General features: G+C 47.0%; 1 protein-coding gene across 3 annotated transcripts in view; it reads left to right on the top strand.

The window, feature by feature from the left end:
• Positions 1-26,846, top strand: part of ASTN2 (astrotactin 2) — an 851,408-nt gene that overhangs the window by 491,228 nt on the left and 333,334 nt on the right. For all 3 annotated transcript variants that reach the window (XM_032865713.1, XM_032865714.1, XM_032865712.1), the window contains one exon: positions 12,454-12,604. In XM_032865713.1, the coding sequence (XP_032721604.1) occupies positions 12,454-12,604 (151 nt within the window). The remainder of the gene's footprint in view (positions 1-12,453; positions 12,605-26,846) is intronic.

The raw sequence follows: 26,846 nt of genomic DNA, 5'->3' as shown, positions 1-26,846 counted from the left end.
CAGAGACTCCTGCCTTTAGAAACACACAGTGTGATGGGAACATAAAACCTGCCTCCGCTCCTTCCTTCCTTCGTCTCTCCTGAAGCCCTCCTTGCTTTCCTTCTCGGCTCAGACATTTCCAAGCCAAGCCCTGTGCTGTCTATGGGGTTGTTCCCAGACAGGCTGGGCTGTATACACGCTTCCTTCATGAAATAGGTTGAAAATGATGCTGGGCTGGCATGGAAGTGAAAAATGCCTCCAGCTTTGAAGTCAGACAGAGCTAGGTGTGTACTTGATCATGACCTCTGTCAGGTCTCCGCACTTCCCTTGGACTCAGTTGTGCATCTGTACAGTGGGGTTGCATTGGCCTCTCTGGCAGGGGTGCCATGAGGATTGCAGGAGATGGTGTGGGTGGAGAGCTCAGGCTGTTGGCTTCCACACTGTTATTAATACTAAGAAAACAGACTCAGCATTCAGTGAGGCCACAGAGAAGAAGACAAATCTGGCTTGGCTGAATGAAGGAGAAAGTCTTCAAAGCCAATGAGAGTGAGTCTAAGGAAAACTCATGAGTTGGAAAACAAAGTTGCTGCCTGTTCCTGTCCTCCAGATGCTTTTTAGAAACTTCTCCCCCTGTCTCAGCAATGGCCAACACGCCGATGCCCTAGGGCTTTCTATAGGTATAGGCCCGTGTCCTGGGAGGGAGGCAGGTGCTGGCTCCCTCACACCTGTGCTGGCCCTGGGACCCTCTTGCCAGCACGTGGCAGAGGCAGCTTGGCTGGCACAGTAGCCAGAAGCAGAGGCCCCTGGCAGAGTGGGGATGCAGAGGGCAGACGAGACGCTCCCAGGGTCCACGTAGCCTGGCTGTAGGGGGATAGCTGTCTGGAGATGGCCAGAGTCCCAGCTGTCACCAAACAGTCCCTGTGTTCACCAGCACTCAGGCCTCCCCTGCAGGCTAGTGGCCCAAACTGCCAGGGCCAGAGGAGGCAAAGATGGAGTGTACAAGGCAAGGAAAGGGGGGTGAGGGCTGCCTTTGCGGGAAAGCAGTTCTTCCCCCATCACCAAAGTCCTAGTCCTCAAGCTTTCCGGTTCCTGATTCTGACTTTGGGTGGATTTCCTGAAAGCAGGGTCTTCTACAAGGCGGCATCCAGTGCCACACTCAGGGGAGAGCGTGGACTTCAGAGCTTGGCTGGATTCATCCTTCTGTGGCTCCACTTTTTAGGAACTGTGGGATCGTATATGACTCTACCACTCTGAGCCTTGGCTTTTTTCTCTATAAAATGAGGTCGTAAGAGCTGCCTTCTGGGCTTGAACTGGTGAGTTTCCTTTTCTCCTGCTCACCTCTCTCTTTAATAATGGGCTTTCTGCTTATTTCCTCTGCTTGTTTCATGAACAATCCTCCCTCCCCACTCTCTAACACATTTTAGATGCTCTGCTTTGTGCCATCCTCTAACACCAGTCCTGCCTTTCTTCTCCTCCTTTCTTCTTCCTTCCCTCTTCCTCATCACTGTCTTCATCTTCCTTAAAGAGCCAATCGATTGCTGCCTCCTCCAGAAGCCTTCCTTAAGCAGGGCAGGAAGAATTCATTGCTTCCTCTTGGGGATCTCATGTATTTTTATGCATCTATACTGTAAGTGTTCCCTCCGCTTCCTGTTGTAAATCCTGCTGTCCCTTGCCCCAGCCTATGCACTGCTTGAGGGTGGGGCTCTGTCTGGGCACCTCTGGGTGCTGTGTATCTAGCAGAGGGCCTGGTACTCAGTAGGTGCACAGGAATGCAGAAATGCTTCCCCACCATGGTACCTGGGGCAGCTTTAAGTGCGGGTGGCTGCAGTAAACTTGTCTTACCCTGGGAGGAACAGATGAGCGGCAGAGAGGCGCTCGCATTTGCAGCTTTGCACAGGTGCACTGCCTTGTTTATTTCGCCTGGTCCCGAAGCCACCCTGCAGGAAATACAGCAATGATGCATTTAATGATGCATTTACAGATGAGCAAACAGAAGCTCAGGGAGTAGGCCACTCATGCCAGGACATGCCCTTAAGAGCTTTATAAGATTTTTGTCTGACATCCAAGTCTCTTCTCCCTTCAGCATACCACCTGTACCCCTGCAAGAAGGAATGATGTTGGTGTGATCATAGCTGAGTTTTCATGTCCTGCCTCTTCTTCTCTAGACCCAAGCTTTTTGGTTCTACTCACTCCCCAGCAGATATTCAGGGAGCCATGTTCTCTATCGAAGTGCTGGGCTAGACAGAGGCTCTCAACCTGGGGTACATGCTGGAGGTCCATGAAATCACACGGAAAAATAATACATTTTTACTTTCGCCAACTGGGCTCATTGAAAGTCAGCATTTTCTCCTATTGTAGACACTGACGTGTTAACAGCCCCTATGACTTTGCCGCTAAAAGAAATCACACGCAGCTTTCTATCATCTTTCCTTTGTTGCAGATCTTAACGTCTAGTTTCTGCTCATCACTACTTCCAATTTATGGTCATTATTACATCTGTTACTGGGTCTTTTTATTTAATGTGTCAACAAAGAAGCATATATATTATTTTATTGTAGCTCGCTTTTTATAAAAAACTCTTTTGGTAAGTGGTTTCTTTTGTAATGTTTTCTGCATTTGATTTTTTTTTGCATTTAAAAATGCTATTTTAAGATGTGACCCGTATGTTTTGGCAGGCTGACAAAGGGGTCCTGGGCCCTGAGTTGGGAGCCCCCTGTTCTCTGGTTTGAGTAACTTTCAGGCTGGAGAAAAATCCTGCTATGGTTAGTAACAACACAGCAAGGAAAACGAGTACATGGGTGGAGAAGTGGACAGCAGTTTGCCTTCATTCATTCATTCATTCATTCATTCATGGACTCATTCATCTTTCTGACAACAATCTGGAAGGCTGTCTAGGGTTTTAGGTTCTGGACTACAGTGAGGGCATCAGAACGCTGTCCTCATGGAGCTTTCACCATCTCACGACCTTCCCGGTTACCTAAGAGTTAAGCGCCGTTGCCCATGATTCATGCTTGAGGAAGGTGAGCCTCGGAGAGGAGAAATGAGCTGGGGCAGTTTTCTCTGCCGAGAAGTGGCAGGGCCTGTTTTGAGCCTGTGGCTTCTTCCTGGTAACAAAGGGTAACACTTTCTGATTTCCCTGATTGTATCCACCTCTTGATTTCCTTAGGTGCCAAACAATGTCAATGACAGGTACTGTGGCAGGAATGGGTGTTGTCTCTCCCCGCTACCCCATTCTTACCTTTCCATGCTATCTTTCTTGTTTCAAAGCCACATAATGTAATGAGAAATCTGAGCTGATAAGACTCTTCTAGATCACCTAGTTGTTGTATAGATGTGGAAACTGAGAGGCTCAGAGAGTATGTTAAGTCACCTGGGGACACACAGCAGAGCGAGGCAGAGCTAGACCCTGGTCCCCTGCCTAGAGCCTCCATCTTGTGTCTTCCTGCCAGAGGACACAGTTCCATTGATGCTCTACTGGTGAGCTCTCCTGTTTCTAGGCAGCCCCGTCCGCCATCCCAGGTCACTGTGGCCTTCTGCACTCCCTGGGGAGCCTGCACACTCCCAGCTGGGCTTCTGAACAGCTGCTCCTGAGAACCCTGTGCCCTCCCACCCCTGGGGCCCATCTTAATGAGCTTCTTTCTGGGATGAGAGCTGTAAGGAGCTCTCCATGAGTCCATGTGGGTATTTCATAAATAAATAATCCTCAGTCCTCAGCATTTCTCACGGAACTTTAAAAATAATGGTTCCTTTTAAATATGATGATGGGATTTATGAGGGGCAGGAGAAAGGGGGATGGGGTGAGAAGAATTTCTGTAACAGAGCTGTCAGAATGAGGTAGTAGTTTTTTGCCAGGCAATGATGGTCTCAGAGCTTGGATGGACTCCATAGTCCTCGGGCATGAGGGGGTGAGGGTCACACCTTGTCCCAACACTCCTAGGGAGAGCCCTGGAATGACAAAACTTTACCAGGCTGCTGGCTGGTTTGGCTTCTGGGCCTGATGCTCTTTGAGGAAATCAGCTTCCCCCAGTGTCCCAACTCCCATTGCCCACTCCTTAGGTTAGACTGGCCCTTCTGACCTAGGCTTTCTGACCACTTGTCTTCTTTCAGCATCTGCCAGAGTTTGTAATTACAGATGTAGACACGGACAGAGGCCCAAATTCAGAAGTGGGCATAGACGCGGGGACTCACTGGGTGACTCCGTGCCATCAAGTGAGCTGTGTGTTCCAACGAACAAAGCCTTTGCCCTCTCTGCCCCTCCCTGCTTCCCAAACCTCCAGCCTCCACGGCAAGTGCCGGGGAAATATTCATGAGACGGACAAATGCACTTCTGAAACACGACAGCCCCTTATTGGGAACCCCTGTTTGGGCCAGGTGCCGAGGACTAGCTCTGATGGCTTTCATCTCCTAGAGTCCTGACCTCAGCCCTGTGAGCCGAATGCTGTTGTCCCCATCTCACAGGGGGCAGTGGACACTCACAGTCATTTTCTCTTTGTCCCCAAGACTGTGCAGCTGATGGGCCCCCTTGTCCCTCCTCTTCCTTCACCGGCTGGGCTCATTCACCAAACAGCTGCAGCACACTCAGCCCACGGGGGGCGTGGCAGGGGGTATAGAAGTGAGGGGAATCTCAGCTCACAGGAAGCTCAAGAGCTACTCAAAGGCATAGACACTCACAGGAAGCTCGGAGACCACTCTGCACGGCAGTGTATATCCTTGACCTAAATTAGGGCAAACTGTAATTGCTAGAGGAAGGGAAATGAGAAGTGTCAGCTGAAACACCAGGCCCAGAATCTCCAGCTGGGACGGGATCGGAAGGAGGAAGACAGGACAGTGTTGGCTCGGATTCAGATACCCCAGGGTGGGGCCCTGGCTCCCCCGTGCTGACTTAGTATGTGACACAGGGCCCGCCCCCACCACCGTGAGTGTAGGTTCCTGCACGTGAGGGTGTGGATTTCTTTTTTAATCGACAGAAGGGGCCATGGGAATAGCACCACCCCACAGGACTGTGGCAAGAAGTAACCCGTGAAGTCACGTCACATCAAAGCTTTCAATGTCTTCAGTGTGCAATAGATAGTATCCGTTGTTTTTCCCCATCACGATGGTACTGTACAGCCCTCCCCGGAAGCTGGTCTCTGCCCCACAGCCAGCCCCGAAAATGGCCATCCCTCCTCCGTTTGCATCCCCGCCACGGCTGGCAGCAGCAGGACCTTGCTCATTGGCTCTGATGTTAGAAAAGCCCAAATCTGCCTCCCTGTGGCTTGCACCAGCTCACCTCTGCCCGGAAGCCTTTTAGGATAAAGCAGTTGTTGCGGGCTGGCCACTGCCCTGGGACTGTACCTACATTATCTTTAGTTGGTCTCAAAACAGCCTTCATCCTCAAAATGGTGCCTCAGTTTCTCCTTCTGTAAAATGGAGATATCATAGCATTTACATTATTGTGCTTTTTTGTTTTGGTTTGGTTTGGTTTTTGTTTTTGTTTTTGTTTTTTATGAGGATGAAGTAAGCGGACACAAGCAATGCTTACTACATTATTTCAGGGCATGGGATGAATGCCCAAGAAGCTTTCACTGTTACTGTTGTTTTATTGCCATATGATTTGTAGAAAATACCAATCTATGTTACTAGTCTAAATAAAAGTAGGATCCGCTTTTAGAAGCCTCTGGGGGCTACCCATGGCTCCCAGGGTGAAGTCCAGAATTTCCAAGGCCTGGCACACCAAACCTTGGCAGACCTGTCTGCTTACAGCTGTGCTGCCCCATCCTTTGCCATACCCCACCTCATCCCAGCACTCCCGCTTCCTTGCATTGCTTAATGTTCCATGAACCAAGGCATGTCTCCCCTACCTCTCTGGGACTTAATATATTCTGTACTCTCTGCCTAGAAAACTCTTATCCCATACCACTCTCCTTTATTTAGCCAATTCCTGCTCCTCCTTTATGTCTCAGGTTCAATACTATTCCCTCCAAAAAGCCTTGTCTAACCGCCCCACCCCATCTTCCAAGGTCTGAATGAGGGAGATCTCTTTATGATCCTATGGCCCCAGTTATATTGCAAGGTTAACTTTTGTTTTTCCTTTCTACCTCCCTAACTCATGCTATGTCACATCTATGCTTATGTGCCCCAGGAATCAGGTCAGGGCCCCGAAAGAAATTAGGCATCAATAAAAAATCTGAATGAGTAAACGGACCTTCCCTTCTCCATTATTGAGCTCCTTACATTCTCAAGCCATGGTTCTTGTAACTTTGAGGGACACTAAGGTGGTACTAATCACTACTAGACTTTGGGCACTTTCTTATATATATTGTCTGCATTTATTCTCATGCTGACTCTGCCAGCCACATGCTCATATATCCATTTTTCAGATGAGAAAGTAGAGGCTCAGTGTATAAGGGACTTGTCCAGCATCTCATAATGAGTGAAGCCAGGAGACAAAGCTGCGGCATATGCCCTGGTCTGCACTGTTGCTCATGTTGCTGGGGTGGAAGTGCCTGTCCAAGGTTCCTCCCTCCCCAGGAACTCAGGAGACCAGGCTGCCACTGTTATCAGGGAATGATTAGTCCACATGCGTGGGGCCATGTCAGTGTCTGGGCCCCGAGTCATCTGTTCACACCTCTCTGTGAGTGACACAGACCTCCCCTGGTGTTTATTAAGAGAAGGCCATGTCAGCATCTGTCCCCAGCTGCCCAGCCTCATGTTCATCCTCTGTGGGGCTCTGCTGACTCAGCCAAATGGGACCCAGGTGATGCATTTGTGCTGGAGCAATCAGCTAGGGTGGGGATGGCAGCCTCACTTGGCCTCCTGGGGTCTTGACTCCGTTTTGAAACCAGGATTATCAGAAAGAAAGACTTCAGATGCCAGAGTTGGAGAGATCCTTGGCAGCACCATGGACAGCACCTGGATCCTGCAGGTGCAAGAACAGTGCCTGGAGAGGCCAGAGGGGAACCGGAGTCATGATCAGCTCAGTACCTTGCCTGCAGCAGGTGTCCAAAGGTGTCTTAATGAATGGATGATGAATAGATTTGCATTGGGCTTCTGCACATTGTGTCATTGTGTTTTCACAATGATACTACATGGTTGGGAGCAAGAAACATACTGTTACCACTTTACAGATGGGAAGACTGAGGGGCAGGTGAAACTTTATGCAGGAGCAAGAATGTGGGTTGTAGAGTCAGGCATATCTGGGTGCAGATCTTAACTCCCAACACTGACCTGTGGGTGTTCCCATTAAAACAAACAAACACCAAGAAATAGCAATCCAGCCTGCTGTGTCTATTTGTACACACAATCTTATTGAAACATACCATGCTAACTCATTGTATTTCCATATCATCACAGCATACTCTCTCTGGCTGATTGAGCGTTACAAAGGCAGGATTGAGTCATTGGGTCAGAGGCTGTATGGCTTCCAAAGCCCAAGATATTTACTATGGATTCCTATAAAGAGAAGCTGGCTGACCCCTGTTCTGCCTGGGATGTGTTATGTACTTAATTAAAGTTGGTCTTTTCTCCCCTCAAACGCAGGAGAAGTGGCTTCACCGTGCTCCTTTTTCTAAGACTTTCCAGGCCTATAAATACCATAGTGTAGCGTGCAGGGTCTGGAGCTGGAAGGGCTGGTGTGGTATCAGGAGCACTGGAGTAAGAGCCAAGGACTGGAATGTTCTAATCCTGGCTCTTTCCTACTGTGTGAGCTTGAGGACTTTCCTCTGAGCCATGGATAACTGGGTTGATTCATGGAACTCCAAAATTCATGTCCACCCAGATTCTCAGAATGTGACCTTCTTTGGAAATTGGGTGTTTGCTGAGATAACCAAGATAAGATCATAATGGATTAGGGGCATGCTAAATCCAGTGGATGGTGTCATTGTAAGAAGAGGAAAAACTCACATGCAGGAAGAAGGCCATGTGAGTTTGAGGTAAAGGTTAGAGTGGTTTGCTATAAGCCAAGGGATGCCAAGAGTTGCCAGGAGCCATGGGAAGCAAGGATTCTCCCCTAGAGCCTGCAGAAGAAACATAGCTCTGCTGACACCTTGAGTTTGGACTTCCAACCTTCAGAACTGGGAGGAAATAAGTTTCTCTTGTTTGAAAGCATCCAGTCCAAGGTGCTTGTTATGGCAGCGCTGGGAAATGAGGTTCTTCCTCTTACTCCAGCATGAATCTAGGCTATTACAGCATTTACCCAGGCCAGGAGACAGTGCTGGGAGGAATGCAGATGTTGTCCAGGTTCTGCCCTTCCAGTTCTTCCTCCTCAAAGACACAGAGCGATTGGATGTAGATTTCCACCAGCTGTCCTGTTATGAGAGCTCTGACTTGCCCAGGGCCACAGAGCAAGTTGGCCCAGCTCACCCATTGCACGGAGAAAGCTCAGGACTTGACATCAAGCCAGCCTGGATGCACACCCTGGCCTCTCTGTCTCAAGGACCAGGGTGAGTGACGGAACTCCCCTCCCCCCAAGACCCAGTCTCTCCAGCTTCAGGGTAGGAGCAAAAAGGTATACTTCCTAGGCTAATGGTGAAAGTCAAAGGACAGAGCATAGGGAAGGAACCTGGTACAGTGTCCATGCTGATACAGATGCTCGGGAAATTAGAGCTGATGAAGATGTTGGGGCTGATGGTGATTTCTGGCAAAGCTGTGAGTCACCCAGATCTCTCTGTCAGCCCAGCCCACCTCCACCTGCAGCGCTAGTCCCCTGATCCTTTGTACCCAGCTACTACGGCAGCTTTAAGCTCCAACAGACCCTGAATCCTGAACTCAGCCTGGGATGAGGGATTAAGTCTGGAGTTAAGAAAATGTCAGAGTCTGCCTTGAGCTACTTCTCTGGCTTATGCCTGATGATTCTTCATTTCTCCAGCCTGACACAATCACTGCTAGACTCAGTAACAGCCCCAGTGTCAGGTCTTTGTGTTTGAAATAATGTTCCCCTCATGTAACTGATGTTTATGCAGAATCAATCCTTTTAAAAGCTAACAGCCTCCTTATTTGTATAGCCTGAGCTGTCGCCAGGTTCCACTGCAAGGTGACATTTTTTGCTTGTTTTTCTTTCTTCTTTCTTTGTTTTTCTTTGTCATTCTCTGACTGCTCTCTGTGTCCCTGTGTGTGTTCTCTTCCACTCACTGAGGGTCTTTTTCTTTGCTTTCATTCTCTGTTTCTGAGGCTGTCTCCTTCCCCAGCCCCTATACCCTGCCCCCTCCTCATCCCGTCCCCTTTCCCTGTGCTCCATACAGGACACCCTTGTTCTGTTTACCTTTGTGTTTTCTCCTTTTAAATCTCTGTGTTTCTTACTCCTGTTTTTCCCTATTCTAGCTCATTCCTGTCTCTTTTCACATACTTTATCTGCCTCCATATTCTCCTCTTTTAATCTCTTTCTATATGACACTCCTCTGGATTTGTCTCTCTGTCTCTGTGTTTTTGTCTGTCTGTCTGCCTGTCTATCTATATATCCATTCACTCACCCACCCAACCTCCCACCCACCCACTCACCCAACCATCTGCCCACACATCCATCCATCCATCCATCCATCCATCCATTTCTCTTCTTTCTAGCTATTTCTCTCCATGTTTATTTCTTTATGTGGTCTCACACTTTCTCAACTTGTCTCTCCCTCTGTCTTTATCGCCTCATTTTAATTCTCACTTTTTCTTCTCCCTCTAAGGATATTAATATTTTAATAGCCTTAATGTCTTCTCAGAATCCTCAACTCTTTCCATGATTCAAAAGTGGCAAGCTTCGGGGCGCCTGGATGGCTCAGTGGGTTAAATCCTCTGCCTTCAGCCCAGGTCATGATTCCAGGGTCCTGGGATCCAGCCCTGCATCAGGCTGTCTGCTCAGCAGGGAGCCTGCTTCCCTTCCTCTCTCTCTTTGTGATCTCTGTCTGTCAAATAAATAAATAAATAAATCTTAAAAAAAAAAAAAAAAAGGCAACAAGCTTCCCAAGAGCCTCTGTTCAGGAACTGTTAGTTCTCTTCCCCCATCCACCTGCCACCCTGACCTCATTCTGTGTCAAGTTGAAAAGGGAGGGCCAGTCCGGCAGCTCTCCTGTCATCTTCTCTGTTGTCCTTCTACTACAGACCTGAGCATGAAGGACTTGGGTCAGAAACCTAGAGCTGAGGTTTGGCGGGGGCAGATCCCATTGGAGAGACACTTGGTGAGACCAATGACAGGTGGAGCCTGCCTGCATCCATGCCTTCTGGTGGTGTGTTTCTTCTAGAAAACATTTACTTACCACAGGTTTTTGCCACACTTTGTGCCGGAGGCTAGAGAGGAATGAGTAACTCTTGAAGCATTTGCTCAAAAAGCTGATGGTCTTTCTGAGAAACCATAGAGCTGATGATTAAGATCCGTGGGATCATAGATTTAAACAGTGTGTTTAGAGGGAAAAGAAATTAGTTCTAGTTGGGGGATGGAGACAGGGGTTCCTAAAGGAGGTCATAGCAAGCTCTTTGGAGGTCAGGGCTGTGTCCTATGTCATTTCTGCATCCCCAGTACTTAGAATAGTGCCTGCTACAGGGTAAGCATTCAGTAAGCACTGCAGTATATGAATGAATGGATGGATGGATGAATTTGAGTAGTTTTGAGGGATTCTTGGGATTTTATCAGGGAGAAAAGTTAGAGATGAGCATCCCAGACCCAAAAGCATGATTAAGGCTTCTGAGAAGTGAAGGTACGTGCTGTACTCAGATCCCTTCTTCAGGGCTGACCTGCCCATCCCCTGGATTGTGGCTCATGGCCCATAGATGTGTCCCTCACTGGCTATTGCCTTCAGCCACAGGAAATGGCCTCATCCAAGGACACCACCTTCTGGATGACAGCCCTTGGTCAGTGACCAGCTGGCCGATATAGTGATACAGAGGGTGGGGTCCCTTGTCTTTAATCAGGATATCCTTAAAAGGCCACCCAACTCTAGAGCTCCGCAAGGACAAACTGAAGCTTCAGATCTAAATGCATTAACCACATGGTGACTCAGCTTCTCCCTTGTCCAGTCCTGCCTTGCTCACTTCCTACAACTGTATAAGAGGGATCCTTGAAACACCTGCTCTGTGCAACTCTGTTTCAGAGTCTGTTCTCAGAGAATCTAAATTAAGATTGTGTGTTTAGGGAATGAGAAGAGACCTGTGGCTATGAGGACAGGGTAAAGAAGCTGGACAGGCAGGCGGGGACCAAATTGTGAAGGACCTCAAATGCCAAGGAAACTAATTTGGATTTTCTTCTGTAAGTAATGGGGGGCTATTATTGATGAGTGGTATATCGAATTAGAGCTGGAATGTATGAGGTTCACTGGCAGTCAGTATGAAAGATAATACAGAAGGGGATTATACTAGAGGTAGAAAATAAGCTACAACACCCAAACCTCGAACTCCATGCCTCTGGAGGGAAACAGTGGGAGAAGGATGAAGGATGGTCCAGAGGCAACACCAAGGATGGTCCAAAGGCAAACCAAGAGTACCAGAGTACTCTCTGGCCTCTTCTTGCAACAATCATCTCCCTTCTTTCACAATTCTGGACCCCATGAGTCCTATATCATGGGAGACTGTGTATCACTACTCAGTGCCTGTGGTGTCCCTCTAATATCTCCTACAACTGTGGGTATCACAGATACTCCAGTGGTGGGAATGTCCTTATTTGTGGCCCTTTTGCCAGAAAGCAGGCTCCAAAAACTCCTGTCTATATATCTCATCTCATAAAACCTTGGCAGAACCGTGGATTATGGTACCTAGTCCAGTCTCATCTGGGGGAAGGATGCATTTGTGTAGAATCCTGTGACTGTTCCAACCACTGTTCCTGTCAGTCTGGATGGTGTCACTTTTATGCAATAGTATGAAAAATAAAGCTCTAAGATTCTAGAGTCAGACAGTCCTGTGTTTGTATCTTGGCTCTGCTGTTTATAGGCTTTGTAAATTGGGGAAGTTCCATACCTTTAATAGTTTCAATATAGATTCAAAGTTGGGATAATAGGAATGTGCCCATTTTGCAGAGTTGCTATGAGGAGGTCTAGAATCTGTAAAAACAGACAAATTGTGAGTTAAGAATTGTATAGCAGGAAGCTTTCTCTTTTGGACACAGATGGAGCTTGGCACCAATTTCAGTTCTGCCACATTACAAGCTGGTGGACTTTAGCAAGACCCTTCACCTTTCCGAGTCACGGTTTACTTATTGGTAAAATGGAAATCTCAAGCCTACATTCCCAAATTATGAGGGTTAATGAAATAAAGAACGCCAAGTTCCATCACAAGTAGACAGGAAAGTTGGCACTCTTTATTTCATTATTCCTCATCATCACAAGTAGACACACATCAAGTCATATAATAGCATACCTAGTGGATGTTTTTCTTACTATTTTCTTTTTAAATATGTATTTGTATCATCTTCTTGATTACAGATCTCATAAATGGTGCTCTTAACTGTAATGAATGCATGTTTAATTTCTTTTAATCTAATGATACACATGTCTCTGGGGTTTAACCATCCCCTTTGTGTCTAAGGGAAGAAGCGATGCTGTCCACATACTTCGAAACCATCAACGACCTGCTGTCCTCCTTTGGGCCAGTTCGTGACTGCTCTCGGAACAATGGGGGCTGCACTCGGAACTTTAAGTGCGTGTCTGACCGCCAGGTGGACTCCTCAGGATGTGTGGTAAGTGCCTTTGGCCCATGGTGCTGGCCCAGACACCAAGGCTGCTTGCTAGAGACCCCACCCTTTGCGGGGGGCACTCACTCATAGCTACTACCTCTGTGGCCTTCAGAACACTAGGTTCCCTTGGTTTCTTCATCTGTAAAGTGAGATACATAAACCTATCTTGTGGAATTGTTGGAAGAATGAAATGAGACATCAGAACTTTAGTACCCAATATGCAATAGGTCCTTGAGAGCTTCTGATCTCAAGAGGGTGACTGTCCATTTGGGAGTGAGATAGGGCATGTCTTATCTCTGTGGACCCAGTGGGATCGTGTCAATGAGATGTCCAGAAGAGAAGGTTTCAGTGGAGACCTTAATGTTGGTTGAAGTTGGGCCAGTTGGTTTTTCCTGGCTTCAAAAATGGGTCAATTTACATTAGGGAAAGAGTGGGGATGGCCAAGGGAAGGACATGGAGGGGGATGGCAGGCTTATCTGCCTAAGTCTCCAGAATCGGGGATAGACATAAGGACACAGAGGCTGTTTGAGGATCTTTGTTGCCCATAGAAGAGGCTTTTGGACTGAATGGTTTATGTTGTAGGAATGGCCTACGATGCTTGTTTCAGATGTAGGTTCCAGGATCCCATGCAGTCATATTGATTGCACAGAGGAGGTTAGGTCCCAGGAACCTGAATTTGTAACGGTTTGGTGAGCATTCTATGTATGGGGAGGCAGAGCTCATGGAAGCACACTTGGTAGATATCACCCTGCAAGCTGAACTTCTTCAGCTGGCATTCTGTGCCTTCTTGATTTGGCCCTTTCTAACCTCTCCATCACTTTACTTCCTTCTACACTAAAGCCAGTGGAGTGAATTAGATGTGGTTCTCTGAACCTATGTCCCCATGTAATGCCTCAGAGCCTTCGTTCCTACCGTCTATTAGCCTAGAGTGAGTTGCTCCCCACCAGCCTATGTAACCAACAAGTAAACCTCTTTCCCGATTTGTCTTCTTTTCCCTCCTCATCTTGGAAAAGTGACCATCCTCTTCTAAAGATCGTTACTGTTTTCACATGCCTGCTACATACATCTGTTATAGCCCCTGTGATAATTTCTAGCACAAACTGGCTTTTTTCGGGTTTATCCCACCCAGTAAACTGAGGGAGAACCCAGGGAATCCGTGGATTCAACTCAGCACTCCAACAATCTCAGTAAATAAGAAAGAAATAAGGGATGGGGGGGCCTGGGTGGCTCAGTGGGTTAAGCCTCTGCCTTTGGCTCGGGTCATGATCTCAGGGTCCTGGGATTGAGCCCTGCATCAGGCTCTCTGCTTAGCGGGGAGCCTGTTTCCCCTTCTCTCTCTGCCTGCCTCTCTGCCTACTTGTGATCTCTTGTTTGTCAAAGGAATAAATAAAATCTTAAAAAAAAAAAAAGAAAAGAAAAGAAAGAAAGAAGGGACGGGAGGAGGAAAGGGACCAGGGATGTGGGCCAGGGCTATGTCTCTGGGGGAGACCACAGGAAATAGAATACACAGTCAGTTCTTAATGTACCTGATCCAAAGGTAGGGAAATAGACAATGGCTGGGAAAGCAATACGAAGAAGAAAACTTCTAGAGAATGAGATAATGCCATTAAACTGTATTGTAGCAAAGATCAACAGATCTTCAAATGTAGATGGGCAAGTGGAGATGTTTTAATTAGAATTCTTAAGATTATAAGTGGTAGAAACTCAGGACTAGTTTAGGCAAAAAGAAGAAATGTATTATATCGAACAGAAGTCAAGGGACAGTAGGATTAACGGGATCAAACAATGTCATTGGGATCCCTCTTCTCCTCTCTCTGCTTTCCTCAGCACCATGCCATTCTCTGGACAACTCTAGCTTCCCCACTCACTGAGAACATCTTTCTTCCCAGTCCCTCCAGCTAACATCACAGGATTTCAACTCATTGGGCCAGCTTGGGCCTCATGCCCATCACTGTGCCAGTCACTGTGGTGGGAGTGTGGGGGAAGGACTGGGCTCGTCCGAGACCCAGTTGTACAGGGGTCTTGGGCCAGGTGGCACCTGCATGTAAATGCACAGTAGTGAGTTGGGGGGAGGCCCAGACTTTCAAGGAAAAGTCGGTTGCAAGCACCAGAAAACAGGCGTTGTTGTCAGCAGCTGTCTAGGAGTACTGCAACCTAGCCCTCCATTTTGCATGATAGAAAAGTGAGGCCCAGTTAGAGAGGGGAGGATCTGCCCAAGTCTTCAAGCTAGACAGTGGACACACAACTCAAAAAGATGTCCCAGATCAGCAGTGTGGTCCCCAAAACATGAAGCTGGCATTTCTGAAAGACATAAGTTTTCTGCCTCTATTTCCTTTTCCCATCAGTTCCATTTCCTGAACTAATTAAACTCCCTCTCCTCGAAGATAGCTGTCCCAGAAGAAGGAAACCTCAGAATGCAGAGGTATGCATGCACAAGCACTTACCCAGATGGGCTGTGTCTCTTTCTCCCTCTCATCAGTGGAAACTGGCAAAATATAGAGAGAGAGCAAAAGAACATTCCTTCCCTGGAGGTTAAGAGAAAATTCAGCAGTCTGATGAGGTTGTCAGAGAACTTCCTCTCTAGATTAAGGATCTAATGTTAAAACTGCAACTTCAGGGCTCCATGGAGCTCAGGTAAGCTCTTTTCTGCACCTTCAGAGTGGATGGGGAGACACCCACTTCTACTCTGAACTTTAAAATCTCTATTATTTCTCGGTAGACTCTTTGTCATAACTGCAGAGGGGAAACTTTTTCTTACAGCCCCTCTTCTAAGAAACTCCATCTGGCAAAAGAAAAATAAATCATAATAATACCTTCTATTTTTGGAGCCCTTTAGAGTTCTCAAGGTGCGTCTGCATCCAATAACTCACCGTCTCAACAAACCCAGCCGTAGGTCCCTCACCCCTGTGGGAAGCAGAGTGACTTCCCAAAACCACCACAAGGTGGCCAGGTAGAGGTCCAAGGACATGTTTTCAATATTCTTCTTGCCGGAACCATTTTGGCTTGCTTTCCTGTGACCCAGAGAAAAGAGGAGATAGTGGATGAGAAGCTGAGAACGAAGGCTGGGCTGAGTGAACTGGGCTTAAGCTCTGGCTTGGTCATTGGTGAGCTTTCGAATCTACGTGGACTTTATTAGCCTGTTTCCTAGTCGTTCAAAAGGGAGCAGCAGCTCTAGAACTCATAGGTTTTCTGAAAATCAGAGAACGTAATTGCAAATGATTAGGGATTTACGAAACGCCACTTATGTGCAAGTGGATGAGACCACGATTGCAGATGGTTTTATGCAGCGGATAGGATGTTCGGGGCCACAGAGATTCAAGCGTATTTCCTGTAATATTTCTATAACTGAATTTCATTTCTGCCCTGCTCCATCCCTTGGTAGTGGAAACATACTTCTAGTTCCACTCAGGTTTTCTGCTTCCTACCTCTTCCTGAATGTCTAAGTTCAAAGGAGGCCAATGTACATCTAAGCATGGGGGTAAGAGGAGGTTTGGTCCCAGGCCACTGCCTGTGAATTCTAGTGCCTGCTGTCTTGTCTGGCACTTGTCCATCACTCTCTTTCCTTTATGGTATTGTGCCAAGACCTCTCGGTTCCCAGGTGATTTATAGGCATGTGGTGTATCCTGGCTTCTGCTGCCTTGCTCTCTCCATCCCCATCATAAGGTCATTTGAGGCCAGCTGGCTCTATCAGATAGATTTCCTGCCCTACTGAGGCCATCACTCTTCTCTGAGGCCATCAGCTCTTCTCTGTCACACTGAGGGCCTGGGCAACTGAGGGGAGCTAGCTGAAGACCTCTTGATGGGTGGGTAGACCAGGAAGCCACTTGTGGTTGGCTACTGTCATGCTGAGGAAGAGCACCTGATGCTTGCCATCCGACAGATGCTGTCCAGCAGTGAGGCAGAGACACTCTTTCTTTCCAATCCCTCCGACACACCTGATTTTCTCTAGCCTCTCATCGTCTTCAGCCACCCTGTGGACAAGGCTGGTGCGAACAGAGCATAGGATCTCTTTGAAGGACATTCCCTAGCGTTTGCAAGACCATCCTGTTTGATTCCCAACATTCCTCTCTTCCCAAGCTCAACTGATCCTTAGCTCTGGGGCATGGGAGGTGAGGGGTGGAGAAGCCAATTCTCTAACACATCACAGATTTCCCATGACTATTATTATCATTATATTTTATCTTCAATTTAGACCTCAACCACACCTCCAAATTTAAAAGAAAAAAAAAATTGGCTTGGTGTTGGCTTGGTTTTCTGGGTCTTCTGTGGTAAGCTTTCCCCGGGATACTGTGGTCCTCAGGTTTATAGTTGACCAAATTGGGGATGGCCACTGGATGTATGGCGTAGGCAGAATAATAGCTCCCACAAAGAATTCCACATCCTTTTTCTTTTTTAAAGATTTTATTTATTTATTTGACAGACAGAGACACAGTGAGAGAGAGAACACAAGCAGGGTTAGTGGGAGAAGGAGAAGCAGGCTTCTCACTGTGCAGGGAGCCCGATGGGGGCCCAATCCCAGGACCCTGGGATCATGACCTGAGTCGAAGGCTGACGCTTAACAACTGAACCATCCAGGAACCCTGGAGTTCCACATCCTAATGCCTGTGACATGTGAATATTTTACCTTACACGACAAAGGTGGAAACTAAATTTGCATATGGAATTAAGGTTGCTAATAAGCCAATTTTTAAAGACGGAGATTGTCCTGAATTACCAGTGTGAGCCCAGTATAATCACAGGGCCCTTTAATGTGGAAGAAGGAGACAGCAGAGGAATTCAGAGCCTTACAACATTGCTACCGTTGAAGAGGGGAGGAGGGGGGTTACAAGCTAAGGAAATTTTGTAACACTTGGAGGGCAAGCAAATGGATTCACCCCTAAAGCCTCCAGAAAGTAATGAAACCCTGCCAATACCTTGATTTTAGCCAAGTGATAATTTTGCTAGACTTCTAACCTATAGAACCGTAAGCTAATAAATGTGTGTTGTTTTCAACCACCAAATCCGTGGTCATCTGTTACAGCAGCAATAGGAAATTAATGCAAGATGAACAGTAAGAGGGGGAGGGAGGGTGATCCAAGAGATACCATATAAAGAATTACCTTGTTATTTAGATTTTCAGTTATTTCCAGGGAGACCCTCCCCTCCTGGCTGGGGATGGAGGAATTCACAGTGATTGAAGCATCAGAAGGGGGAGGAAGCCTCATGCTCCCCTTCAATGTGCTAAACAGGAAAGATTGTTATCAGAAATGGTATAAATCTGGCAAGCATAACGATGTCAGCAAGGCACGGTTTGAAACGTAAGCTGTGTTTCCATTTATTCTGTGTAGCAGTATAAACATGGCGAAATTTTAATCAAGATAGAGGACAAAACCAAAGAAAACTATAGGTATTTCATTATCATATTGTGTGGAGGACACTTTCGCCATCTCTGTGTCGCTGCTGCCCCCTGAAGCATTCGTCTCATGCTGTTCCTTTGTGTTCCCCCGTGCCCCCCCACCTCTAACTCCGGCTTGGGAAGTGGCCTTTTGATGGAGTCAATCTCGGCTCGGACAATCAGGTGATCAAAATCTGTTCTCAGTCCCTTTTGAAAGAACAATTCACAGCTCACCTTCCTTTTTCCAATGTTTTGCTCACATTTCGTGCGTCGGGAACATGGGAAGGGTTCATTCCGCTGGGTGACTTGTCTCTGATTCACGACAGGTGGGCCATCTGGAGCTAGAAGGTGTCTTTCAAGAGGGTCCCTTCACTTACCCAGAAGGGGCTGGAATGGCTGGGAGTTGACCCTTGGCCGTGCTGCCCCGCAGCTTAGCAGGGGCTCTCAGCTAGAGTGCCTGCCCCTGGCCTCTCCATTTGGCTGGACTTTTCAGGCCACAGAGGCTAGGTTTGCAAAGGGAGCATCCCAGGATCAAGTATTCCAAGAGCACAGGCAGAAGCTGCTAACATCCATAGCACCTAGCCCCAGAAGTCCCAGGATATCATTTCTACCCCTTTCTACTTGTCAGGCAGGTCCTTAAAGTCAGTATGGATTCAAGGAGAGGGACCTGGACTTCAACTGCGGATGAGAAGACTAGCAGAGAAGGCGTGGCCCTCTTTAATCTATCCTTGACCTACAGCAGGGACACTCAGGCTGAGGCTCTTGGAGCAGGAAGGCACCCTAGAGATCTAATCAGGCCAGCACCTCTCCCACTATACAGACAGAAAAGCAAAGGCCTCAAAAGATGCAGAAATGGGTCAAGTGCATGGAGGGAAGCAGTGACAGAATCAAGGTTTGATCCTAAGACTCCCTCCTCCCCCTTATACCTGCTGAGGTACTGGCCTTAGAGCATTGGCTTTGTTATTGCAGTGGTCCAGAGATTTCATTAGCAGCTGTCCTGTGTCCAACTCCGTGAATGGCATAGGGGGTGCCAGAACAAGAGCCGCACTGTGTTTTATAAGGTAGCTCAGAAGACGAGAGGAGCTTTATTTAGTAGGACTGCCGTGTGACCTTGGACAAGTCCCTCCATCCCTGCATGAGAATATTTCACAAGGTAGGTGTGAGAGCAGAGGGAAGGGGACCGGGGTAGGAGAGGGGGATACTCACGAACACCGCACCCCAGGGCATGCATGTTCCTGACAGTCAGTGCCACTAAGTCTTCCCCTAGATGGGCATTGCTGTATCTGTTTGATGAAAGACAAAGCCTAGTACCATAAGAATGGGGGCCCGCACGGTGACCCATGTGAGGACGTGATTCTGAGTGCTGAGCTGGTTTTAAACAATGTAATTCTCTCAGCTGCCCTGTGAGCTAGGTTGTAGGATTATCTTCACTTGACACTTGAGAAAAACCGAATGGCCTGGGATGAATGGGCGGGGGGGCGGGGGATATGTGGAGAAGCACAGAGAAAGGAGGGTGGGGAGGAGGGCAGGTGCCAGACCATCTGGGGCCTTCATAGAAAGTTAGGACTGAGGGAGGTGTGGGGATTTGCACACTGGTGAGATCCTAGTGAGGGGTGGTGTCTTTTAGGATGTGTGTCCACTGTCAGTCTCCAGTCCTCCCTTTAAATTCCAGACCCATCCCACTCTGCCTCACCCCCTAGAAATCACCCAGCCGTATTCTCCTTCTCCCTCTCATGCTTTTTCCATTTTGACCTAAAAAGCCATCTGGTCTCCCAGATATTAGGAAGAGCTGCAGGACCCCTGATGGTCACGAGATGCTGAGTGGCAACCAAAAAATGCTGCTTTTTTTCAGGTCAAGATGAATTAGGATAGGAATGACCACTTATTATAGGCCAGGCACCTTCTTGGCACCACTCAGAAGGAGGCAAAAACTAGAATCATATAGGGAGAGAGAGGTTGCTTCTCTCCATTTCTCATCTTTCTCTCTCCTTTAATGACTCAGTTGGGCTGTGATTAAAAGAAATGAAACTCAAGAAGGGTGGGGAAGGCATGGAGGGAGAATCAGCTGAGTGAGAAATCACTTTGGAGCCCAGCCCAGGCTCTGCTGACCAGGGGAAGCCTGAGCCCGTGTGCTTGGCATTCTGCCCTCCTGGATAGCGGCGAGAAAGGCTGAGCCATGGAGGGGTCTGGCCCCTGGAGAGTGGTTTTTCCTCCCCAAACTAGGAGGTTTGATGTCCAGACTAGCAGGAATGATGCTTGCCACCTTTTCTCTCTTAAAATTTTTTTACAAATATGCAAAGTCAGGGGGCAACATATCTTTATGGGAACTCAGTCTTTTTCAAGGGTAGATTATCTCCTATACCGTGTCCCCATCAAAGTACCCCCGACTCAGAATTCTCTATCTGCCTCTTCATCAGTAATAGTGGTCCTGATAGTATCATTGAAAGCATGACTTGGTTGATGCTATTGATAAATGAATTAGTGCTATCAATAATATCAGTAATATTACTGACAGGGATACATATCAAGAGTTTTTGAGAGCTGATTTCATGCCAGTCCCCAAGATAAATATTTGAAATGCATCATCCCATTGGATCCTTACAGCAAGCTTATGAGGTGAGCCCTGTTGTGACTTCTGCTTTGTCCACGAAGAAACATATTTATTTATTTTTAATTTAGTTTTAAAGATTTTATTTATTTGACAGAGAGCCACAAGCAGGCGGAACAGCAGAGGGAGAAGGAGAAGCAGGCTCTCTGCAGAGCAGGGAGATCCAGGACCCAGAGATCATGACCCAAGCTGAAGGCAGACGCTTAACCGATGGAGCCACCCAGGCGCCCCAACGAGGAAACAGATTTAGAAAGCATGAGAAACTTGCCCAAGTCCAACAAGCGAGATAAAGGCAGAGCAGAAATTCAAACCCAGGTGTATCTAACTCCAAAGCCTGTTCCCTTACCTCCTCAGATGACAACTTCTGGAAACTGAGGATCATTCCCAAAAGCAAAAGTCCTCGATGTCAGGGAGCGTTGAGGAAGGGGACACTTCCTTCTCCCTATCCTTTTTTCAATGTCCAAGATTTCTTCTTCTTCCTCTGTATCCAAGAGAGCTGTAGGAAGATAAAAAAGAATGAGTACTGGCGGAGGGGGTAGGGTAGTCAGAAAAGAAGGAGAATGGAACTGTGCCTGTTGACTCAGAGCCTGCTCAGAAGGATCAAACTTTAGGGTGTGAAAAGGAAGGGAGTTGCCCCTCCCTGGGTCCCTCAACTGGGAGCTGTGCCTTTGCCTCTTTCCTATGTGAACTCCCAGCGGGCCCCTCCTCCCTTCTGAGGGGGTGGGGGTGGGACCTGGGGTTTCCTAGATTATAATGTGTGGCTTTCTCATAAAGCTTCTGCACCTTTTTATGATATTAAATATTTTATTCTTCCGGTGACATTTGAAGCCTTCTCTACTTTTTCCCCCTCATTTTATTTCTTTGGGACTCAGATTTGCTGGGTCTGATGGTATTTCTGGTAAGCTGGTTTTATTGTGTGGAAGTCGTTATCTGTTAAAGTCAGGGAGCAGCCCTTGCCCTTCTAAAGGGATGGGTTTTACCCTTTGATTCCTGGAAGAATGGCTGGGGTGGGAGAGAGGAGAGGAGCCCCAGAGGTAGGGGGCGCGGAGGGGCAGTAGAATGGGAGCTGCAGCCCTGGTTTGGCCACTTGTTAGCTGCAGGAGGGGAGCAAATCTCTTCAGGGAAGGCGGCAGCCATTTGGAGAGACTGTGCCGGAGCCTGAAAGGGAGCTTCAGACCCACCTGCCTGGGGAGGGGCCAATGAAATGCTGAGCTTCCTTTCAATGTCCGAAATCCTGACTTCAGGATATATGTGCTCTGAGGGCAGATTTCTAGCGCTGAAAGCGTCTGAGGGTCGGGAAGGGCGGCTTGGGTTGTAGGGTGAGGCTTAACTCATCGTTTGGTGGGAAAGCAAATATACAGGGGGAACAGTTCTCCATGCTTTTCCTTCCCTTCCCTACGGTGTCCTCGTGAGAGAGTTTACTCCCACCATGACCCCTACCTTCAAGGGGTCAGTAAAGTGTTGAAGAGCACAGTTTCCGGCTTCAGACAGACCCGGGCCCCGAATCCGCTCTGTCTCTCATTAGCCCTGTGACCTGGGGACAATTCAACCTCTGAGTCTCAAGCTTCCGTTGAGTAAAATGGGGCTTATCATACCCGCCACAGCTGCTCTGGGCACTAACTGGGATAATGCGTTCACCGTGGGCCGGCGCCTGGCCCTAAGTAGGCTCAGAGCACAGTTGCTGCTACTATTACTGGATATTTCCTGTGGGGATGACGAGGATGATGAGAGCTGAGATGGTCGGGTGGTCGCTGTGTTCCAGAGTCTCTGATGTGGGTCTCGTTATTACCCCTTTCTTACAGATGGGAGAACTGAGGCAGAGTGAATCCGGGCACCTCACTCAGGTCACACAGCTTCTTAGTTCTAGAACGGGGAGTTGAAGCGAAGCAGCCTGGTGCCAGGACCCTCTGCCCTTAGAGCCCCGTCTTCATTCTTTGCCCTGGTTGCCTAGTATTTCACAGAAAGAATGTTCTATTGCTGACTTCATCTGATTGGTGGGCATTTCGAGTGCTTTCGGCTTTAATCTATTATAAACAGTGTTGCTCCGAGCATCTTGGGGCAGAAGGCTGCTTTGTGTTCCAAGTTACTTCTTCCACATCGATTCCCAGAAGTCTGTGAGGACAGTTTTCAAATTCCATGATTTGGGCGAAGACGTGGGATGGATTAAAATAAACGGGGGGTGGTGTGCCTGGGTGGCTCAGTGGATTAAGCCGCTGCCTTCGGCTCGGGTCATGATCTCAGGGTCCTGGGATCGAGCCCCACATCGGGCTCTCTGCTCAGCAGGGAGACGCTTCCCCTCTCTCTCTCTCTGTCTACTTGTGATCTCTCTCTCTCTCTGTCAAATAAGTAAATAAATAAAATCTTTAATAAATAAATAAATGCATAAATAATAAAATAAAAAATAAAGAGGGGGGGGGGCCTGTGTGGCTCAGTGGGTTAAAGCCTCTGTCTTTGGTTCAGGTTGTGATCTCAGGGTCCTGGGATCGAGCCCCACATCGGGCTCTCTGCTCGGCGGGGAGCCTGCTTCCTCCTCCATCTCTCTCTGCCTGCCTCTCTGCCTACTTGTGATCTCTGTAAGTAAATAAATAAAATTTTTTAATAAAAAAATAAATAAATAAAGAGGGGCAGGACCATCTCTGGTTTTCAGGACTACCACTGATTCAGGGGTGCTGGCTTTCTTTCATGATGCAGTTCACGTAGTTCAAGGGCAGGCTAGGGTGTTGGGCTGAAAGTGTCCCCTTGAGGAGGGGAGTGAGCCAGTAAAAATGAAGCCTCCGGGCCTTGAGCACAATGTGTGCTCTCGATGCATGTGGGAGAGAGCACAAACACAGAGGAGCGGACAGGTAGAAGGAAGTGAGCAGGTGGGACTGGTGTCTCCTTGAGGACACCAGGGGGTGCGGGACTGTGACCACAAAGGTCCCAGTGGCTGTGCCCCACACCTGTGAAAAACCACTCCCTGGCTGTTGGAATGCTGACAATTAAACACGTTTGTCTTAGCTCTGAAATGAAAACCTAGAACAGTTCTGTTCATCTTAATTGTGGTGGTAGACCTGTCTCAATTTATAAGGTCTTCTCCCCATCGGTCTTCAATCTTCTTTTAATTTTTGTTTGTTCTAAATAGCTCAGGCTCTTTGTAAACTAAAATAAAACAAATGGATACTCTGCTGAAATATATAAAGAAAAAACAAAAACCACTGTCCTCTTTCCCGTTCACTTTGGTCCCTCTCTATACATCTTTCTATAGATTTTCCTCCATGCATATGCAAATCTAAATAAGAATTTATATCCGTAAGTTTAAAAATAGAAGCATAAAAAGCATACAGTAGTTGTGTTTCCTTGAGGCAACTTTCTGTGTCAGAACTGCATGTCATTATACAAACTTTTCCCTTTTTTCAAGACAACTGGCTTTTTAACTTGATCTTAACCGTATGTAAACCTCCTTCCTTCTGTCAAAGATGAAGATGAATAAATTGAAGCCAAAAAGCACAGGAACTATGCTTGACTTAACCTAAGTGTCCAAAACCCCAGGCTACAAGTCTGTCTTCCACAGATTTCCACAGACTTCTTTTATTTTTATCATAGGTCTTGGGGTAAGTGAACAAGAAATTATGTCATCAGCATCATTATTATTAATCTGAAAAGTTAGCCTTTTCCCTGGGTTCTCCAACTTCTCCCTGAGCCCTGCCTTATACGTCTTCACCACCGGCCCAGATACTCTTGGAGGCTGTAGAGGCCATCCTGGATGGGAAACAGTCAGCTTGGAACCCAGGCCACCAGCCTCAATCTTGAAGCCTTTTAGCCTTGGGGTAGCAAACAGTAAGAAGTGTTCCTAAAGCCCTCACTAGCCCATTTCTTCTCACTGAGAAGATAGCATCTGAATAGCATTATACACATTCCTAGGACAGTGGGCTGGTTCATCAGAATTCTTCCAGTGCAAAGAGCAGACCTGGCCGTGAGACAGAGTTGGGTTCACATCCCGTCCCTGTCACCGGGAAGCTGTGTGACTGTGGGTAACAGCTAAATGTGCCTGAGTCTCTGTTGCATTGTCCATAAACTGGGAATGAGCCCCATACCTTAGGGTATAGGCCAAGCCCAGTGGGTATAGATGCGCATGAGCTGGACCCAGTTCTGGAACCTTCCTTTCCAGGGCCAGTTCCTATAGGTAGAGAGGAGCTTGGTGAGCTAGGAACAGGGTCCAATGGGTGCTTGCTTTTTGACACCATCTGACAGTTCTCCAGTTCTCAGTGGGCAGTAACTCTGGGGACAATCCAGCTGAACTTGCCCACAGCACACCTAGAGATAGCATCAGATCCCATAAGTCAAAGGGTCAGTCCTACAAGACTGCCCCTCCAACTTCAGAGGCCAATCACAGCTTGCCACCTGTACTTCTTGACTGACCAGGTATAGTTTGGAGGTTTCCATGACCCTCTCTTTGGCTTCTGTGCATTTGCTAGAGTGGCTCGCAGAGCTGAGAGAAACATTGCCTTTTGTTTACCATTTTATTGTAAAGGATAGAGATGAACAACCAGGTGAAGGGGTACATAGGATAAGGTAAAGGGAAAGAAGCATGATATTCTTGAACCTCTATGTGTTCACTACCTGGGAAGTTCTCCCAACTCTATCCCTTCGGGTTTTTATGGAGGCTTTATTTACATAAGCATAATTGATTAAATCATTGGCCATTGACAGATGGTGCAACCTCCAGCCACTATCTTCTTACTGGATCCCAAAGTTTCCAACCCTCTAATCACATGGTTGGTTCTCCTGGCAATGAGCACCCCAACCTTAAGTTTTTTCCAAAAATCACCTCATTAACATAAACTCAGGTATGATTGAAAGGAGTTTCTTATAAATATCAAGAAACCTTATTAGCTCTTATCACTTAAGGAAATTCCAAGGGTTTTAGGAACTCTGTCTAGAAGTAAGAATAAAGATAAAATATCTGTATGTCTTATTATAAATCACAGTATCACTCACAGGATCTTTTTCTGGCTTTCATTGATCTTCAAGAATTTTTCTTACCATCCACATGGGGAAAGGTAATTCTAGAAGCCCACTGTCATGGGGATGATACAGACCTAGGTAATAAAATGACCCTGTTCTTCAACCTGGCTCTGCTCACTGTGTATTCTTACTTAAATCCCTTAAGCCTTCTAAAAACGACAAGTGTTGAACTTGATTTTATCTGGGCTCCTTCTTCCTCTGCAACATCCCACAAGTCAAAGCTCTACTTGGGTCTCAAGAGGGAAGACCCTGAAGATGAGCTTCTATGGCAGGCAATGGGGCTTGTGCTCCCCCCACCCCTGTGTCCCCTGAGAGCTCTTCTTTCATACACAGTAGACATTGGGGAGAAGACGAAGTTCTCCAGATGGTGGGATTTCAGGCAGAAGCATTGTAACCAACCCCCATGATTTTGTTGTTGCCTTGTTTAGATAATGAAGCATTTCAACTGAAAACTGACTTTTCCTTTTTCAATTATAAAGTTATTATATATACACATAAGCATGTTTAGAATGCAGAGAAGGAGGAAGAAAGGAAAATATCACCCAGAGTCATGCCATCTCCAATAACCACCATTTTAAAGTATTGGTATTTTCTTTTAGTAGTTTTCCTGTGTGATATATATTTACCAGTTTTATTGTGGAGTATCAAAAACATGTAGAAAAATGTGTAAAAACATCACAAGCAGTTTCAACAGTAATAAATATGGGATGCCTATCCAATCATCACCCAGGTCAAGAATTAGAATATTGCCTGCATTCCAGAAGCTTTTTCTTAACAGACCCATTGTGACTCTATTTCCCATTTTAGCACTTTCTCCCTTTCCAGAAGTAGCCACAACCTTGACTTTTATGATAATCATGCCCCTTATCTGTTCTATATAGTTTCTCCATGTATATGTACATAGCACAACAATTTTATTTTTGCTTTTTAGTGGCATATTCTCTGACATTCAGCACATTTCATTAAGCTAGCTAAAACCCATCTTCTTAGTTGAAACAAAAACCGGTTATCAGCTGGCCCACAGCTTCATTCAAATCTAAGCTGTATTCACAACACTACACGTGAATTCCTAATGTGGTTGGACCCTCTGTTAGACCCCAAAGTTACAGGAGTGAATGGTGTCATCGCTGACAAAGAGCTTGGTCTATTTACCCAGCCAGAAATTGATACTTCGGGTCCCACCACCCAGAATCACATGTGGATGCCTCTTTTCAGCACATATACAGAGTAAACTCTCCCTTCCAAATGATTCCCTCTGG

The sequence above is a fragment of the Lontra canadensis genome, unplaced genomic scaffold (assembly GCF_010015895.1).
Source record: "Lontra canadensis isolate GAN:19392208 unplaced genomic scaffold, GSC_riverotter_1.0 scaffold30, whole genome shotgun sequence".
In the NCBI taxonomy this organism is placed as follows: domain Eukaryota; kingdom Metazoa; phylum Chordata; class Mammalia; order Carnivora; family Mustelidae; genus Lontra; species Lontra canadensis.
Note: the sequence above shows the minus strand (reverse complement) of the source record. Positions and strands in the feature narration are given on the sequence as shown.